General features: G+C 35.4%; 1 protein-coding gene across 28 annotated transcripts in view; it reads right to left on the reverse strand.

The window, feature by feature from the left end:
- Nucleotides 1–19,203, reverse strand: part of nrxn3a (neurexin 3a) — a 546,951-nt gene that overhangs the window by 143,790 nt on the left and 383,958 nt on the right. For all 28 annotated transcript variants that reach the window (XR_002455904.3, XM_073927383.1, XM_021467203.3 and 25 more), the window contains one exon: nt 15,360–15,541. Coding sequence is in view for 27 of the 28 variants with exons in the window: in XM_073927383.1 (XP_073783484.1) it covers nt 15,360–15,541 (182 nt within the window). In the remaining variant the exon portion in view is untranslated. The remainder of the gene's footprint in view (nt 1–15,359; nt 15,542–19,203) is intronic.

The following is a 19,203-nucleotide window of genomic DNA, read 5'->3' on the forward strand; positions in this document are numbered from 1 at the left end:
ATTTATCTAACCCAATCCACTTGTACTGCAAGTTAAAGTTAAACCTTTTGCTTGCTACTTTGTGTGAATGTTTCTGAGTTTGTGTATCTGTGTGCATGTGTGTGTGTGTGTGTGTGTGTGTGTGTGTGTGTGTGTGTGTGTGTGTGTGTGTGTGTGTGTGTGTGTGTATGACACAGGTATTACAATGAGAAGGTGACTTATGAGGACATTGCCTGTTTCACATTTTTCAAAACTCTTATAAATCATACAGAATGACTTTTAAAACAATGGAAACAGATGGAATGGTTCCACAATTAACAAAACACTTATGTCTGTGTGTGCATGTGGGTGTGTGTGTATGCTGGTGGTGGTTTATGAAACCTAAAATTGTTTAGGTGCGACTTGGGTATCACAATGTCAAGTTGGTTTATGAGGACATGTCATGTGTCCTAATTATTCAAAACTGTTTCTAATCATAGTGGGGTGTTATTACATTCAAAACTTGCCAAAGGTTTTCTGTGAGAGTTAGGTTTATGATTAGGGTTAGGATAAGGCAGTAGTTCTCAATTTCGGTCTACATGCCCGTCCACCATGCATTTGTATGTCTTCCTTACCTAAAACACCCGATTTAGAACATCAACTCATTAACAGAGAGCTCCATGAACTGATCTTTGTGTCATTTAAGAAACACAATTTCGAGGACTGGAATTGAGAACTACTGGGAGTAGTAAGTAGATTTTAGCAACCCAGGCTCATTTTGAAAACATACCTCTATATACATTTCTGGAGACCGCCAAATACGTCTCAGGAGATACGTTTTCTGGAGTTTTTGTTTTCACATATTCGCAAGAGGCTGCCGCGTATGCTTTTTCAGATCTGAAATGTCTCTCGCGAGTGCCATTCGTGACTGCAGTTCTCATGTAAATCCACCAGAGGCTACTGTCGACTGACTGACTGACTGACTGACTGACTGACCCCCCCTAAATCCAACCAACTGTATGTTCAAAATCCCCTCCCCTAATCCAACGGACAATTTTCAAAAGCAATCCAGAAAATAAAAAGCCCTCCTCGGATTTTTACTATGTTTTTACATTTTACCCAATTCTCACCGTTAATTACTTGCTTATTTTATTTCTTCGATTCGGTTTTTGTCGCACCCACTTTCTGGAACTGTACTTCACCGGACTGGAACCCCATTGTCGCGGACAACTATTCTCTGCATCTCAAGTCCACCAACGTACATGTCGAGCTAATAAGCATTAAAAGGAACGATGCCATATTGCCCCGTAGCATTTGTATTAAAAACTAAATGCAGCCATACATACTACTGGCTACATAATTCTCAACGTTCAGAAACATACATAGGGCTTCGCTTTCAGAAAGAGCCTATGTTGGATTTTAGAATACATTAATTACACCAATGAAGAGACCCCATAAAGCACCAAAAAGACATTTGTGTGTGCGTGGACATGTAAGATTTATAAAAATAGCGGTGAACCAAAACACTTATCCTTTTCCTCTTCTGTCGATATGTGGAAAGCACCCAGCAAGGTAATTCAGTTAAATGACTGGCCCATCATTGAACCGTGTCATTTAAGGACCCCCATTTATTTGGTCAAAGTGCATGTTTCGTTTTGAATAGACATTGGTTAACATTATTTAAAATAGGTGATGTTTTGCTTTGTAGGGGGTGGAAAAGACCTTTAAAGCAAATTGAAACATCCCCTCCACTCGTGTAGCGGTAATACAACACAGGGGCACAAGCAATTTGTAGAAACACTTAGTTTTTTACCCTAATTACACACTTACTTCCAGCTGTGCAGCTGGTGGAGGAAAGACATTTGCTGTTAATGAGTATCCAATGGTCTAACAACAAATACGTAATGCTGTGAAGGCGCTGCTGTTCGTATTAGGGAAGAAAGTGAATTGGAAATGCATTTAACTTTAGTCATTTGAAACTTTCTTTAAGTGTTTAACTCTTGAGGAACACAGAGGAACAGAATGGCAATTTCAAATGAATGTGTGATGAGTGTTACAATCAGCCGGAACAGCAGGCTCATCTTCACGAGTGTCTCTCCTCGACTGTTCCTCTCTCTCGCTCCGACAGAAGACGACTAAATTAAAGGCATTTAACAGACACTCTTATTCACAGCGACTGGCAAATATGCAATCATTTTCCCATGCGAGAGCATCATGGTCAACAGATGGCAAGGATGCCGGCATGAATGACTTGCACTGGTAGCAGAGTAACAGAAGCTATAAAGACATAAAGATGTTTGTGTGTGTGGTGATTGGTCTATTATTGTTAAAATATGAATCCTTCAAAATCTATATTTAACAGAAAAGAGTATTAAAGTGATTCATATAGGATTAATTTCAATCGTGACAAATTCTAGACTAGATTTATGCAGCGCTGATTGATAAGTATGAAATGTATATATGGGTTGTCTTGGCAGGCTAGATCTGCTGTCCTGCTGTGTAACTGAAGGCTGTATTAACAAGCACTACAGAGAAAGATGTATGCCATAACCAATAAAGTGAAATCCTCCATAGCAGATCTAGACATGTGGTGGGGGGAAATAATACTTGCAAAAAAATGCATAATACTCCAGGAAAACCTAAAGCTGCACAGAAGAGTTTTATGACTGAACTACAGTATGTTTGTTAGTACAACAAATTAGGGCTGCACAATATTGGAAAAAACTGACATTGCAATATTTTGTTTTTCTGCAATATACATTCCAATATGAATATAATTTCACTGAAGATTACCGTAATAACTCTACTTGTCAATATTTCCTACATCTGCATGAAACATAAACAATTTGCAAGCATAAATGAAAGCAATAGAAAATAGATTTTAAAAATGTTTTGTGTTTTATGGTTTTCTGTTAAGTCTAAGAACATAAATTCAACATTAATCAAAAGCATTGTCTTTATTATGTAAATGATTAAATATAATTTCATAATAATAATAATAATAATAATAATAATTATTATTAATAATAATAATAATAATAATAATAATATTAATGATACATGTTTATTATTATTATTATTATTATTATTATTATTATTATTATTATTATTATTCATTAATTTATTCATTTTCTTTTTGTCTTAGTCCCTTTATTAATCTGGGGTCACCACAGCTGAATGAACCGCTAACTTATCCAGCATATGTTTTATGCATCTGCAACCAATCCCTGGGAATTATTATTATTATTATTATCATTATTATTATTATTATTATTATTATTATTATTATTATTATTATTATTATTATAAAAAGTTAGTTATTAAATGTATTACGTTTATAAATATGTTGAGAATAATAATAATAATAATAATAATAATAATAATAATAATAATAATAATAATAATTATTATTATTATTATTATTATTATTATTATTATTATTATTATTATGTTTACAGCCCGTTGTGTAAGAGTGTGAATGAGTGTGAATGGATGTTTCCCTGAGATGGGTTGCGTTTGGAAGGACATCCGCTGCATAAAACATATGCTGGATAAGTTGCCGGTTCATTCCGCTGTGGCGATTCAGATTAATAAAGGGACTAAGCCGAAGAGAAAACAAATGAACAAATTATGTTCACAAATGTTTTCAAAAACTCTGCTCTCTGACAGCACTTGGGAAATAGTTTAAAAAAAATCATATTTTATGGGAGGCCTAAATTTGTTTTCATTAAAAGTTTTCAATTATTAAGACATCTTTTTTAGCTAAATTTAATATGCAATTAAATAGAAAACATTAATTTTCATATCATTAAATTAACTAAGCAATATCCTAAACTGTGCATAAATGCACTGTATGTGGGTGGATACATAAATATTGTTGCAAAACCACAAAAGAAAATGTCCCATGCTCTTTATATGTCAACAATACGATAGCTTTCAGATAGAGTCAAGTCCCTTCCACCTTTACCAGGTTCATTATGAAACATGTCACACTGCAGATGCTTTATGCTGACTTTTTTTAGATTATGAGGGCTGTGAACTGAGGGTGTGACAAGACGTGCTATGATTTTTGGATGAATGTGTCACATGGACAGAATACATGGCGAGAAGCAGATGGCACTTCTGTATCTTCACTTTCTCTGACTGAAGACACATCAGATGACTTAAGAGTGAGAAATGCCAGGATTTACAGTGGACAGATGTTCCTCGCTTTGATGCAGCATGTGTAGAGATGCAAGACGTTTCTATCAAAAGTTAAAAAAGATAGTTCATCCCCAAAATGAAAAATCTGTCATTGAGTACTCTCCCTCTTCTTGATCCAAAACCTGCATAACTTTCTTTATTCAGTGGAATAAAATTTTATACTTTGGACCCACTAAAATAAGTATTACTGTATGTACATGTGTAAATTAAATTAAATTAAATTAAATTAAATTAAATAAAATTAAATTAAATTAAATTAAATTAAATTAAATTACAATTTAATTGTATTTTTCAAATTATTTCTACCACAATGACATTTTCAAATTACTATCTACCATTAGGATGCATATCCACTGAAGCGTATTTGCGCTGCATAAACACAAGCACTTTTCTAAAAAAAAGCTCAGCTTTAAGCGTATTTGCAATGCAGCATGTTGGTTGCTTTGATGCAGAGTATCCCCGCTGTTTCGTTACAAGTTGAAAGTCTTTAGCAGATTATGTGTGATATTTGCCCTCCTCGACTGTGATTGGGTGGCTAGTTCAAAATAGCCAAATATTTCAACTTGAAATGACTGAAAATATTGCTCAGCATTGACCATAAAATACTGACTCGCTACAATACAGGCACTCAAAAAATGTTGTGCTACTATTAACAACAGAAAACAAATAGACAGCTCAGCTCAGAAAAATGAATAAATAAAAAACACTTTGGTGGACACTCAACCTTACTAAAAGGTTATGCAGTGTAACAAATGTTTATACAGAATAAAAATAAATAAATAAATAAATAAATCACTTCAAGCATATTTAGAAACAAAAATAAGTTGATGATATGTTAAAAGATTAGGGGTCAGTGTCGTAGTTAGGGTCAGTGCAGCCTCCAAAAAAAAAGAAAATAATAATAATAGAAATTGATTGTCATTTTAAATCTGTGTATGGGTGTTTCCCAGTGTTGGGTTGAGACCCCTGATTAATAAAAAGACTAAAGTGAAATGATTGAATGAATGAATGAATGAATGAATGAATGAATGAATGAATGAATGAATGAATGAATGAATGAATGAATGAAAGATAAGGTTGCCAAGACCACATTTATTCCCACATAATTTGATTCTATTAAGAGTCTACTAATCTACCAAGGCTATATCCAATGAAGAAAGAAAGAAAGAAAGAAAGAAAGAAAGAAAGAAAGAAAGAAAGAAAGAAAGAAAGAAAGAAAGAAAGAAAGAAAGAAAGAAAGAAAGAAAGAAAGAAAGAAAGAAAGAAAGAAAGAAAGAAAAATGTTGACAGTTTTAGGATCATGAAACAGAGTAAGTCCACTTCTGCTGGATTTGTTTTGCATTTGCCCTTAGCCAATAATGTTTTAACAAGATGCCACACAACAGTCACACTAAAGACACCATGCCTGTAATGCTCGCAATTTAGGTAAGGTTTTTTTTTTTATTTAATGATAAAAAAAAATCTTTACAACTACTGTTTGTTTTTTTTTTTTTTTGTTTTTTTTGTCCGTTTGTTTGTTTTTTTGTTGTTGTTTTCAAAAAAATAAATCGTTATAATGCGTGATGTGAAATATATTTACATGATTTAAATTTTGATATCACTGGGCTACTTTTGATTGGCTACTAATGTAGATTTGGACTAATTTTGAATGGTACTTGGGTTTGGTTTGTTATGACAAGCTGGCAACCCTGATGATGATGATACACTCATATTTAACATGTTGATACTATAATTAAAACATTGATGTAAGCATAAAACTTGCATTTCAACTTATAAACTCACTTTTGTCAGTACAATTTAATGCCACACATTGTGACATGTTTTCAACAAACTAACTAACCTACAGTAAGTCTAGATACACATTCTTACTCTGTTGATTTTGCTGTATGGTTAATAGGGCCAGAGTTAAAGTCATTGGATTGCAGACTCTGTCAGTGAAGTTGCTATTTCAGAGGTGGCATGTTTGAAGGGCAACGGCACTGACATTTCTCTTGTTGCCGGAAACTGTCTAACAAGGTATTCCATGGTGTCACCAGCCGCTCAGTTCAGAAGTGTAAGAAAGACAGACGTTTAGAGCTGAAAATAGCTCACTCATTATCAGCGCAGAAGTAATGAGTAGAGGGAGGCTTCCACCATCAGCCCAAAATAAAGCAGCAAAAGTTTGATCCTTCCCCCCTGTTTCTCATCTGAAAGGTGAATATCAACATTTGTGAATCATTAAAAAACAGATTTATCTATCATTTTTTCCAGCACTTCATGGTGCTTTGCGTCAATTATTGAAGTAATGTCTGTTAAACAGTAACAAATCAGTGAAGTGTTCCATTAGGTGTACTGTAATTATTCTCCTCACAGTTCATTCATCATATTAAAGCTGTGTGAGGAAAAATCCAACAGAATGCTAAAGAATGATTTGATGTGTGACACACTGTTTCTAAAACAGCTATAATCAACATGTTTTGTAATTTATTCCTTATATTAGGTACAAAAAGATACATTAGTATTAAATCGCTCATTTATTACAAATCACTGCAATATGTAAACTCACCAGCCACTTTATTAGGTACACTTTACTAGTACCGGGTTGGACCCCATTTTGCCTTTAGAACTGCCTTAATCCTTTGTGATTCAACAAGCTACTGGAAATATTTAGAGATTTTTTCCATATTGCCATAATAGCATCACGCAGTTGCTGGAGATTTGTCAGCTGCACATCCATGATGTGAAGGTAGGCTGTGGTATTTACACGATGCTCAATTGGTACTTATGGGCCCAAAGTGTAACAAGGCAATATCCCCCACACCATCACACCACCACCCTGAACCGTTGATACAAGGCAGGATGGATCCATACTTTCATGTTGTTGAGACCAAATTTTGAACCTACCATCTGAATGTCGTAGCAGAAATTGACTGATCGGACAAAGCAACGTTTTTCCAATTTTCTATTGTCCAATTTTGGTGAACCTGTGCGCATTGTACCTCAGTTACCTGTTCTTAGTTGACAGGGATGGCACCTGCTGTCTTCTGCTACTGTAGCCCATTCATCATAAGGTTCGACATGTTGTTGAAAAGTCATTTAAATCACCTTTCTTCCCTATTCTGATAGTCGGTTTAAAATGTTCAGGACATCCTGGAGAACTTTTTTTTATATATTAACAGATTTGTGTGTGTTGAGCATCAGTTGAGACAATTGTGGGGAAAACTGAATAGTTTTGAGCTTTTGTCAGCTAATTTCAGCTTCCGGATTTAAAATGATTTTTGGGGCGGGATCAAAATCGGCTACGTAGCCAAGTACCGCAAATGCAATGATGATGCGTCGGTTTCTTATAATTATTTAAAGCGGAGTTTCCTTATCCTATGAGAAGAGCTGGCTGTTTAATTATTAATTAAGAGCACGACAGCAAGCACTTTCCGTAGGCAAGGCAGACGCAGACCTGCCAGACCAGTGCCAAGCTCAAGCTGTGAGACACGGACCCACGGCACGCAGTAGCTGTTTATGAAGGCTCGTATGTGTTTGTTTCCATGATCCACGGTGTTTGTTGCATGTTTTTCCTTGCGATCCTGTCAGGGCCGATCATACTGCAAAGCTGTGTGTGATGCAAGCATTTTTGTCGGGAGAGCAGCACGAGAATTGGAGAATGGCGAATGTTGTCTTGTATCAGGAGTTCATTCACATTCAGACACATCGCCGTGCTGCTGTGTTTGCCTAAATCCTCCAGATTACCAGCAGGACTAATGGTCAAAATAGACAGGTCAGGAGACCTGCTGCACTGAGTCTGTATTTAGATCTATGATTCAAACCCAGGGATTGAGGGAGAAGTCCTCATTTATAGTGTTTATATGAACACTATTATCTTTATAATGATATAAACTGTGGTTGTCTGTATATGAAATTACGAATAACAAATGTAGCAGGGCATTAAATTACTGTTTATTTTATTTTAACTTTGTAAACTATAAACTCATGCGTCTCCTCACGGTTTGTCTCAATTTGAGTGCTAACTGACATCAACAGTTGTTCGCTCCCCTTCTCCCCTGCTGGCCACGCCCACTCCTGCCCTATTCTCGCGGAGCTCCACGGCCATTAAAAATCATGCATCTTTTAAAAAAATTCTGAAGTAGACTTTACCCGAAAGTGGGGGGTGTGATGGCCTTTTAAACTGCAGCAGATCATCTTGAGCATGTCTATATACCTACATGCATTGAGTTGCTTCCATGTAATTGGCTGAAATTTGTGTTAACAAGTAATTGGACAGTTGTACCTAATAAAGTGGCCAGTTAGTGTATATGCACTCGCAATACATACTTTTGCAAAATGTTGATTATTTTGATAAATTGCTCAGCCTTACATTGAATGCACAACTTGTAAGAATTTCCTAATTATTTTCAGCAGACTATGAAAAACCCTAAAATCTCAATTGTTGTGGTATATTTATAAACTAATTTCGAGAGGACCGTGTGCTTATGACTAAGCAGCTGGTACCGCATTAGCTTCGTATATTTGCACCAATCAGATGAACACTGACCCACTATAAATTACCAGAGTTTTCTACTCCAGTCATCTTCGTCTTGAAGAATCCTTCCTTCCACCCCTACACCGTCACTGTCCCGGGAGAGAGCTCTGAGGCTCAAACTCTCCTCTCGCCCTTCAAACGGGAGGGAGCCCCGGGCTTAAGGACATTTTGAGCTCAGAGCTCTCTCCCGGGACAGCATGCCAAATGCGCTTTATTATCAATCATCAGCTAAGTGTGAACTCTTGAATATGGACATAGTAAATATTGCAAATTATGTACTGTAGAAATATGAAGAGAAAATTATCCTGTTGAAAAAAAAATGGTGGACTCAAAAGAGCTTTGGCCAAAGATATGCTTAAGGCTATTAACATAACTTTTTTTTTTTTTCATGGAGGCTAAAATAAGGGAAAAAGCTAAATGTATCTCTCACTCAGTTTTTTAGACAGATATAAGTTATTTGGTTGGCACGGTGGCTCAGTGATTTTCCCTGTCGTCTCACATCAAGAAGGTCGGTGGTTGGGAGACCAGGCTGGGCCAGTTGGCATTTCTGTGTGGATTTTGAATGTTTTCCCCATGTTCGCGTGGGTTTCCTCCAGACTTTAACTGCAGTTTGGCACTTTTACTTTTCATTCAAGAATATTTCATGCATGCCCCCAGTGACAAACAATATATTGGGTGCAAGTAACTGCTGGAAGAGCGTAGTTTTAATAGAATTTGATACTGCATAGCTAATGGGAAAAAAAAACTTGATATTTGTGTGTGTGGTCCTTTACTGACTCGATAGGTGCAGAGAATAATGTCAAACCTGCTGTTTGTGTATAGACTATGCTGTTACAAAAGGAAGTGAAATTCCTACACAACAGTAATAGTACATGTCTATACTGCACTTCAAAAATGCGACTAAAATCGTCATACTCTACATCTTAATTTAATTTCTATTTAGTTTGATTATGACTTCAATCTGATTGTTTATATGGTAGACTCGTAATCAGAGTACTGTCTTAATCATATTAAAATCAGATTGTATATTGTTCATTTTGATTTCACACTAACTTTAAGGAGACTTTTTTCAGTTGTTTTGAATATAAGTTTCCCAATGCGGAAGGGCAACCCATAATTGGAAACCCATATATTGTCACATGCGCAAAAAGATGGATGATGACTAAACACTGATAATAGGAACAAAGACGACATGTTTTTTATAGTGTTCCAAATACAAAGATTAATTCAATGCAAATCAAAGGCAACACCCGATCACTAGTTACGCAAGTTTTGAAAGGGCCTGTAAAATACGGGCAGCTTAATTCCCTTTACTCTGGAGTTGTGCTCTAGATTTTGTTCATTTGGCAGAAGAGGCTTATTTCCATCAGCGCGAGTCTGCTATAATGGGGCGAGTGTGTATGTGTGTGTCCATGTGTGTCATAAAGGGTAAAGGCAGGGGGTGAGGGTTTAGTGAAATGCCCTTAGTTATATTGGCCATTACAGAGCCCCAAGAGTCCCAGCGGACCACCAACGCGGGCCACAATAAAACTAGTCGACAGATGGAGATAGCCAGAGAGATATTCCCTATTCAAACAAAAAAAATAAAAAATAGACTGCCAGTCCCCCATTAAACGACAAGGTCACTTGTTTGTGGGCAAACATACATCTTCTTGTTGTGTTTGTTTGTTTGTTTGTTTGTTAGTTTCTTTGTTTCTTTGTTTGTTTACTACCAGTTTCAATATAGATTTTCAATCAACATTGGAAAAAATGGTGTAAAAACATATTCACTCATTGTAATGTCAAGCTATTTTTAATAAGAAATAATATTAATAAACACATTAATACTAATACTAATACTCTATGCTACAACAACTACTACTACTACAACTACTACTACTACTAATAATAATAATAATAATAATAATAATCATTATTATTATTATTATTATTATTATTATTATTATTATTACCATTGGGCGGCATGATGGCGCAGAGGTTAGCGCTGTCGCCTAACAGCAAGAAGGTCAATGACTCTAGCCTCGACTGGGTCAGTTCGCATTTCTGTGTGAAATTTGCATGTTCTCCCCTTGTTGGCATGGATTTCCTCTAAGTGCTCTGGTTTCACAAGTCTAAAGACATGTGCTATAGGTGAATTGGGTAAGCTAAAACTGTCCATATTGTATGTTTGTTAATGACAGTGTATGGGTGTTTCCCAGTATTGGATTGCAGCTGGAAGGGCATCTGGTGTGGAAAACATTTGCTGGATGAGTTGGCTGTTCATTCCACTGTGGCGAACCTTGATGAATAAAGGAACTAAGCCGAAAAAGAAAATGAATACATTAATTATTATTATTATTATTATTATTATTTTTTTTTTTTACTTTTTAGCTTGTTGTGTAAACTAAAAAATAACTCTGTAGAAAAAAAAACTATTCCCTGAGAAAAAAAAAAAAACTAATTAAACATGATATTTTGAAAAGTCTGCAACACTTTAGTTTAAGGGTTAGTTCTATTAATTGGGGTGTTAATACCAGCCTATTAAGATATGGGCAGTTTACTTATACGTATTAAAGTTTACTTGTGCTGCATACAAAGCAAGTTAATACAGTTTTGCCTAAACTATCTACTACTTTAGCTATTATTAAGTTGCAAATTAGGCGTATATTGAGGCAGACAGTATAGTAAATGGTTTGTTAATAGTGAGAAGAGTTCAAAATAAAGATATTTTGTTGTTTGTTTGCTTGTTTATTTACAATCTACACTAAAAATAAATTATGTAGAGAATATTTAATTGTTTCACTCAGACATGCTAGATAATTTCATGAACAATTATAAAGAAATGGCATACAATGCACTGAAATATATGCAAAGCCTTAAAAAAAAAACTAATATTAAATATTAGTTGAAATAATATAACTAATATTAAACATTAGTTTCTTGTTAAAAAATAACACTAAAAATCATCCTTTTCTGTTAAAAACCAATGTTACTTTTCTGATTTTTCTGTTAAAAATAATAAAAATGAATACATCTTTTGTCTGTCTGTTTTAAAGCTTCTAAAGCTTGACTTGTTTGTTTAGTCTAAGTTTCATTATACATTTGGAACCTACATCAACTACAGAAATGATTTCCCTTAAAAAAAAAATAAATACAAAAAATTCTTATGAATAAGTGGAACTTTTCGCATATGTGATGAAGAGTTTTTAAATCAGCAAATACTAAAACACATAAACAATTAATGACAAATTTGTAGTGTGAAGAAATGCATATGGACAAAATATGTGCTAATTATTCTAAAGTATGAGTAAAAAAGGAAACACACTAATGACCTCATTGTTCATTTATGAGCAAAAGACCCCCTTGGTGACAAACATTGTCTGAAAATGAATCCTTTTGTCTTTCAGAAAAGCTGGTTAATTACTAACCCAGCATCCATTACATGAGTACTCAATTATTTAAATTACGGACACATCCGGCCAAATAGAAGCTCACGCTATGCATAAACTCAAGAAAAAAAGAAAAAAAAAGCTGTTGTGCTTCTGGGTGAGGAATGTATTGATTTTTAATCACTTGAAAAGTACATTGTGCAGCTCAGCAAAATCAAACACACCACTTCTGGAGTAATTCACAGTTGTTGTGGCTGATCTGAGGGATAGTTTTTTTCTAATGTAGCTGCGGAGTGACAAACTTCACATTGGCACTGACACAATACACAGAAATACAGAGATTAATAGAGAAGTGAAGCTGTGCGACTCAAAACAGAGCGGTCTGAGAGACATCATTATTCTTGGATTGATTATTTACAAGGACACGCAATAGAAAGGAGAAAAAAAAGCAACCGCCCACGAGGTATCAAGCTCACAGAGGTTCAAAGAGTTGTGTTCTGAGAAACACACTGAATGCGAAAAACCCTGCCGACACATTAAATCTGTCCTATTATCATCAATGCAGATGTCTATACTGGAAACATATGCTGCCTTGTGATTGCTCTGCAAAACTTTGATCACATAATTATGCAGATCTCTACCGAAATAAAATGAATGAGCAGAGAATTAGATTTGATATGTGTTTAAAACTTTTGATTGTTTCTGGACTATTAGTTGAACTGAATAAAGGTATCTAAAGGTATCCATCCATCCCTTCCTCCATCCATCCCTCCCTCCCTCCGTCCATCCATTCATCCATCCAGCCATCCATCCATCCATTCATCCATCCATCCATCCATCCATCCATCCATCCATCCATCCATCCATCCATCCATCTATCCATCTATCTATCTATCTATGCGTGCGTGCGTGCGTGCGTGTGTATGTGTATTTCTGCAAACCACTGGTAAAATTTTATATGCATTCCTTGAGGACCACCATCTCTGCACTTTGTCCATGGCTGCGTCCGAAACCGCCTACTACCCAGTAGGTACTGCATTTGAATTTAAACGTACTACTCAGCCATTAGAAAAGTATGTTCTATACAGTGTGAATGCGAAAAGCATGAATGGAATTCGGACGTACTACATCCTCCATTTTGCCATGGCCACATGACCTACCTGCGTCAGTTGCGTCACATTCATGAATTCTCTCGTGGGGCATTATGGGATGCATGGAATACGCACTTTAGAATCTCGCCGGAAGTAGTAAGTCTACTACTCGGCTCACATACTGATTTTAGCGTACTGTATAGTATGGAAGTATGCAGTTTTGGACGCAGCCCATGTCTCCTTAGCCAAACACACCTGATTCTAATAACCAGCCCATTAGCAGAGACTGAAAGACCTTTAATGGGTGTGACAGACAAAGGAGACATCCAAAACATGTAGTGTTGGTGGTCCTACAGGAACGTGGTTGAGAAACACTGATTTAAAGCAATATTTTGACCTACTGTCATTTATTTTAAACAGTGCAGCAAAAGACAAAATGTTTCACAATGTTGAAATTTGGAAGAATTTTACTCAATGCCTATAAATTCAATGAATCCAGAAAAACTGAGAATTTTCAAGTAGCCTTTTAATTTCCACCTTAGGTTTATATACTGTACACACATATCCTTACTTATTTCTTGTGTTATTATTGTTTAGTTTTTATTTGATCACAACAATTTGAATAGTAGTGTATATATTTTATGGCAACAGTTACTTTCACTAGTACAACACCATATTATTATTATATTTGATTGTTTTTTTTATTGTATTTGTTTATGTTAAATTAAAATATGTTATGTATATGTAAAAAAAAAAAAGATTGACTTTTTAAAATTGGAATTGACTCAGATTACAAAGTTTTTAACTGGTTACGAAACCCAGTTGCATTGCACATATATGGATAAACTTGATAGATTTTCTTCCCTCAAATCTCTGAAATGCACAGGCTGTGCAAGATATTATTAAGATTATCGTGTCAGAAGAAGCACCTCACATAATCTCACATAGCAGATCGCCATTGACATTTCATCAGGTAATGTTTACATTGGTTTAACTTGCACCCTGGCAGCATTCTAAACCTACCAGGTCTGTTCAAAACTGAGGCTATTTCTCCCCAGTGCTTCTCTTTGTATGCTTATTTTACGTATGTTTTCCACAATTGATAAACAGGCAAGTATGTTGTTGCCAGTTTTCTAAAAGCAGATTTTCTATCGCCGCTTATGCAAAAAAATACTTTATGTGGTAACACATTACCTGTTGTGAAAGTACTTAAGTACGTATAGTCATATTCATGCCAATTTTAAGTCCTAAAAATTAGACTAAGGTAAGACACTGCAGGTCAATGGGGGGACATTTTTTTCATCACAATATTTACCACAGTTTAACTGATTACCTTAAGAAGTGCTTTATTTTGTAGTAAAAGATCTGTAAAATTTTATGTTTAAATATGCAAATGAGACTCTAGCAAATTTCTAACTCAAAAATCTGAACATTTATTGAAGTCAGATTCAAAATTATATATTTTTACATTTTTGACAGATTAAATCAAATTGGTTTTCTTACAGAGAAAATTTTGAGAATTTATATCACTCCATAATTAAAAAAAAAACTCAAACAGTCAGAAAAACAAACAAAAAAACAAACTATTAAAAAATACTTGTTAAGAATTGTTTATAATTAGGTACAAATTGTGTAAGAAAAAATCTGTAAAACGTTCTGCAATAAATATATGATGTACAGTAAATGCTGTTAAATTGATGATTTATGGCTCAGTTCAGAAAAAAAAAAATTTTAGAGAAAACATCCTTTAAATATAGGTATTCTCATTGAAATCTACAGACAAAAATTGATGAAGTGTGATCAATTAAATACTTAAAAGTGTATTTTAGATGTTTTCTCCACATGAGATGATTTTCTCCTTCATGAAATGCCAAAACACCCAAAAATTGACAGGTGCACGTAAAAACCTTTTTTCCCTGCAGTGCCTCATCTTAAGATTTGCTCTGTAAATGTCTCACATTACCAGATAATCTTGGACAGAACATCAGCACCAGCTGAGATCCTGGGCAATATTTTTTTTCTCTGAAAGTTGGGAGGTGTAAATCAAAGAAAAAACAGCTAAAAACTCCTGCAGTGTGAGCATCATCTGTGAAAGATGTGTCAGAAATGCTCTACCATGTGCTTGGTTTTTCTCTTTCAGCTGAAACACGCTTCTAAACATGCTATAGGGGTTGTGGAAATGTCTTTTTTGTCGGTTTTGACCTTTAGTATTTAGATTTGACTTACGATGTGGAGCATGAGGTAGTCTCCCAGCCCGGGGGCGCTGTCGATGCGGATCAGGATGCCATCCTTGAGGGACGTGCTGAAGCCCACTGTCAGCCTGTCCGTACGGGTGCTCGGACGCTCATTGGCGGGCCAGTTAAAGGATATCAGGCCTCCTCCTTTCCCGAAGATATATGTTGTTCCAGCTGGAGGAAAAAATACAAAAGCAGAAAGCAAAGATTAGATTGTGTTACAGGATTGAGTATAAATTTATGGAGGCTTTTTATCGAACTGTGTGCTGAATAAGCAAGAAAATTAAGGGGGAAAAAAAGTAAGAATAAATGTGTAACAAAACAGTATAAAAAAGTTTGTGTCTGATAAATAAACATTGTTTCTAAAAATGAAACAAAAAATAGTTTGTGTGCATATTTTGGTACATGTGAAAAAGAAATAAAAAAATAAATAATTAAGAAACTATTTGAAAATGTACTTCCTCTGAATTTACTGTATTTTTATGTATGTTAAATGTTAAAATTTGTTTAATTCTTCAAAGGTCTGATATCACTTTTTAATTAATCCTAATTTAATATAAAAATATTGCTATTTAGGACATTTGAGTTTAGAAAATGACTTTGTATGTACCAGAACGAGTGGTCAAACGTGACATTTTATGCAGCTTTGTAAAAATTTTCTAGTCATTGTTAAATCATTTTTTTTATTATATATTATATTATACTATATTGTATTTTACAATAATGCTTTACAATTATCAACCTTGACAGTGAATATGTTTACATTTAATATTATCACATGGTAACACTTTACTTTTATGGTCCATTTGAGAATTAGTAAACTGTCTGCCTAATATCTGTTGATACTGCTTCTTCAACAGTTATTTAACTGACTATAAAAAATTTTGTCAACTTACACTAACCATAACCCTAACCCCAACCCTAACCCCAACCTAACAGTCTACTTATAATCTAATGAGAATTAGTTGACATGTAGATGCAATTTAACAAACGGTCCACCAAAATAAAGTGTGACCTATTACATTGACATTTTACTAATAAATAGCATATTTCAGATGAAAATAAATATTTTTCTATTAATTGTTTTCTTGTTCTTTCAATCATTCGATACCTATGTTTCCATCTAAAGATGCGAATTCAATTTATGCACAAAACCGCATTAAAGATGTGCGTAAAAGACAAGCATTGTTTCCATCCAATGAGTCAAAGTGAACAAAATCATCACTACCTGATTAACTGGCCCCAAATATCAGGAGTAAAAATGAAATTTATTGAGGTAGGATAGAAGGAATTATTTCATCTTCATTTACAAGTAGCAGGGTATTTAAAGCTATTGTATATTTCAGTCCATTCGGATCCCGTCCCTTTGTTTGCCCTGGCAGCATAGCACTGCGCCTGTTACTGCTGTCACACCTGAAAACAAATTCTTAATCCTTCAATACCGGAGCGAAACGCTGCGTTAATAGTCATTTTGAAGTGTCACCCACTGTACAATTCACTTCCACATCACTCCGAATGCAGCAGCCAAATCAGAACAAACCTGCACACTGTCACATCTGAATCACTAGTAGTACTCTACAAGAACCAATGACATGCCACTAAAATGTCCTCTTCAAGTTTCCACAACTAGGCCAAAGACTCCGAGAAAAGTCCTGACATTTTTAAGTTGTCAGCGGCTGCTCTTAGCAGCCTTCTCTTCGCACTAGCGATCGGATCTTAAGCATGAATAATGCCCACACCTGGGTCAGAAAAGTCATAATTCTTCAGGCTCATATTCTCAGCAGAGCCTGCTGGAAAATGCTGTGACCTATCCAAGTTAAATATAACTCTTTCCAGGGAATAACAGCAGGAGCCTTTGATGAATGAATTCTGCTATTATCATGTATTATAAGAAGAAAAAGGTAAATGCGAAAAGAATAAAGGTAGGGCAATAACTCTCTCCGATCTGACCGCCGCATACCCAAACTCAAAGGATGCTGTCACGGCAAACAAAAACATTATTGGGTAAACTGCAATTCCACAGGATTATTTGTTTTGGACAACAGTAGCAACAGAGGGATCGCGGTGCAAATCCATTCTGTTGATTTTCCCCTTGCTTTTCCAACAAATGGCTGCATGTGCACTAGAAAGGCAGACAGCTGGCAGAAGTGCCCTCCACTCGAGGGGCCTGTCAAGTGGAACATCTGGCCCTGGAGCGGATCATGCACTCACACAATATATATCAGCCCCCTCCATCTCGCGGTCCCTTTACGGCTCTCATTCTCAATTTGAGTCGCTGACTTCAGTGAATCTTTCCCATGACAGCTTGGCAGGACAGCGGGGCAGCAGCATGTAATGTATATGCAAGATGTGGCAGATGTATCAAGAAGTTATGAATCTGGAGTTATATGAGAAGCGTGCTTCTGACGGATCGCACCAATAGTGTCAAAGATAAGGCTCGGCGGTTTATCGAGTTCATACATTATATAGTATTTTTATAAACAAAATGGCATGAGGCAAAATTGTTTATATCAATTTAAAGTAGTTTGATATGAGTGTGTCAGAAAAAATAGTGAAGGACACAGAGTAAGCTGCTGAGGAGAAAGTGCATAATCCAATGTGCCTTAAACATGACTGATGTTTTATATCTTTATAGATAACTTATATAAAAGCTTTGAAATAACTCCTAAGATATAGCATGTATTCTTTTTAAGTGGTTTGCCTCATCAGGTGCTCTAATACATTTGCTGTTGGTAGTGAGATTGCATATGCAGGTTTTTGTTTGTTTGTTTTGTTTTTGAAAAACCAAAGTTGGAGAGAACAAGAGAGCGAGAGAGAGAGAGAGAGAGAGAGAGAGAGAGAGAGAGAGAGAGAGAGAGAGATTTTTTGATTTTTACAAAAACTTTATTACATTAAAACAAACACAATATTACTATAAATTAGTCAACTCAATTTACATCAATGAAAAACTATGCATTTCAAATAAGTGTAAAAACAACATTGTTTTCATCTACGCAACACAAAGCATTATTATAGCACCAAATATTTTCGAAAGTTTCCAAATCATCCATTTGTATATAGTAACTAAAATCAGTTAAGACTCTTGCTTGTATCATGCTTGAAAAAACAATTACTACATTATGTTGTGTGTTATTTTCAATTTTCCTCCTTCTGCTCACATACACAGCCATTTTTTCAGAGAGAGAGAGAGAGAGAGAGAGAGAGAGAGAGAGAGAGAGAGAGAGAGATCTGTGTGATGGGATTCAAACTTGTAATGATGCCACTGTAAATGTCCACTTACTGCCCATGAGGTTATTGCTGCCAACTACTTATGCTGTTTAATGTGTTTGATATGGGGTGTTTTCATTGTAACTTACATTTTACAGGTATATTCTTTAATTTGAAAATATTAGAAAGTCATGCAGATAGGCTATTCTCATTTACTTTCAGAGGTACATGAGCCTTCTGCATGCATGTTTCTGCTAAACATGATGGAATACAGAGAACCAAACTGGCTGAGTGGAATAACACAGGAGTGCAGTTATTCTGACTCACTTGCTTTCATATTGGGTTCAATTTATTGGTTCATACCCAAGTTTGGTTGACCGCTCCTCCCCCTGCCCCCGCTGGACTATGTTCAGATGTTTTTTTTTTTTTTTTTTTGATCCCTGGTATGTTTGCATCATCACTATGACAGATGTTGCTAGGTAACAGTAAAGTGGGAGGAGACGCAAAAAAGCTGGTGCCTCAGGTTTGAACTTTGAAAAATGTAATTTGTGCCAACAGAGAACAGTAAACACAATAATTGTCATGAATGTACTGTAATGTATCATTTAAATGAATGAGAAGAGGATCTT

This window comes from Danio rerio, chromosome 17 (assembly GCF_049306965.1).
Source record: "Danio rerio strain Tuebingen ecotype United States chromosome 17, GRCz12tu, whole genome shotgun sequence".
Taxonomy (NCBI): domain Eukaryota; kingdom Metazoa; phylum Chordata; class Actinopteri; order Cypriniformes; family Danionidae; genus Danio; species Danio rerio.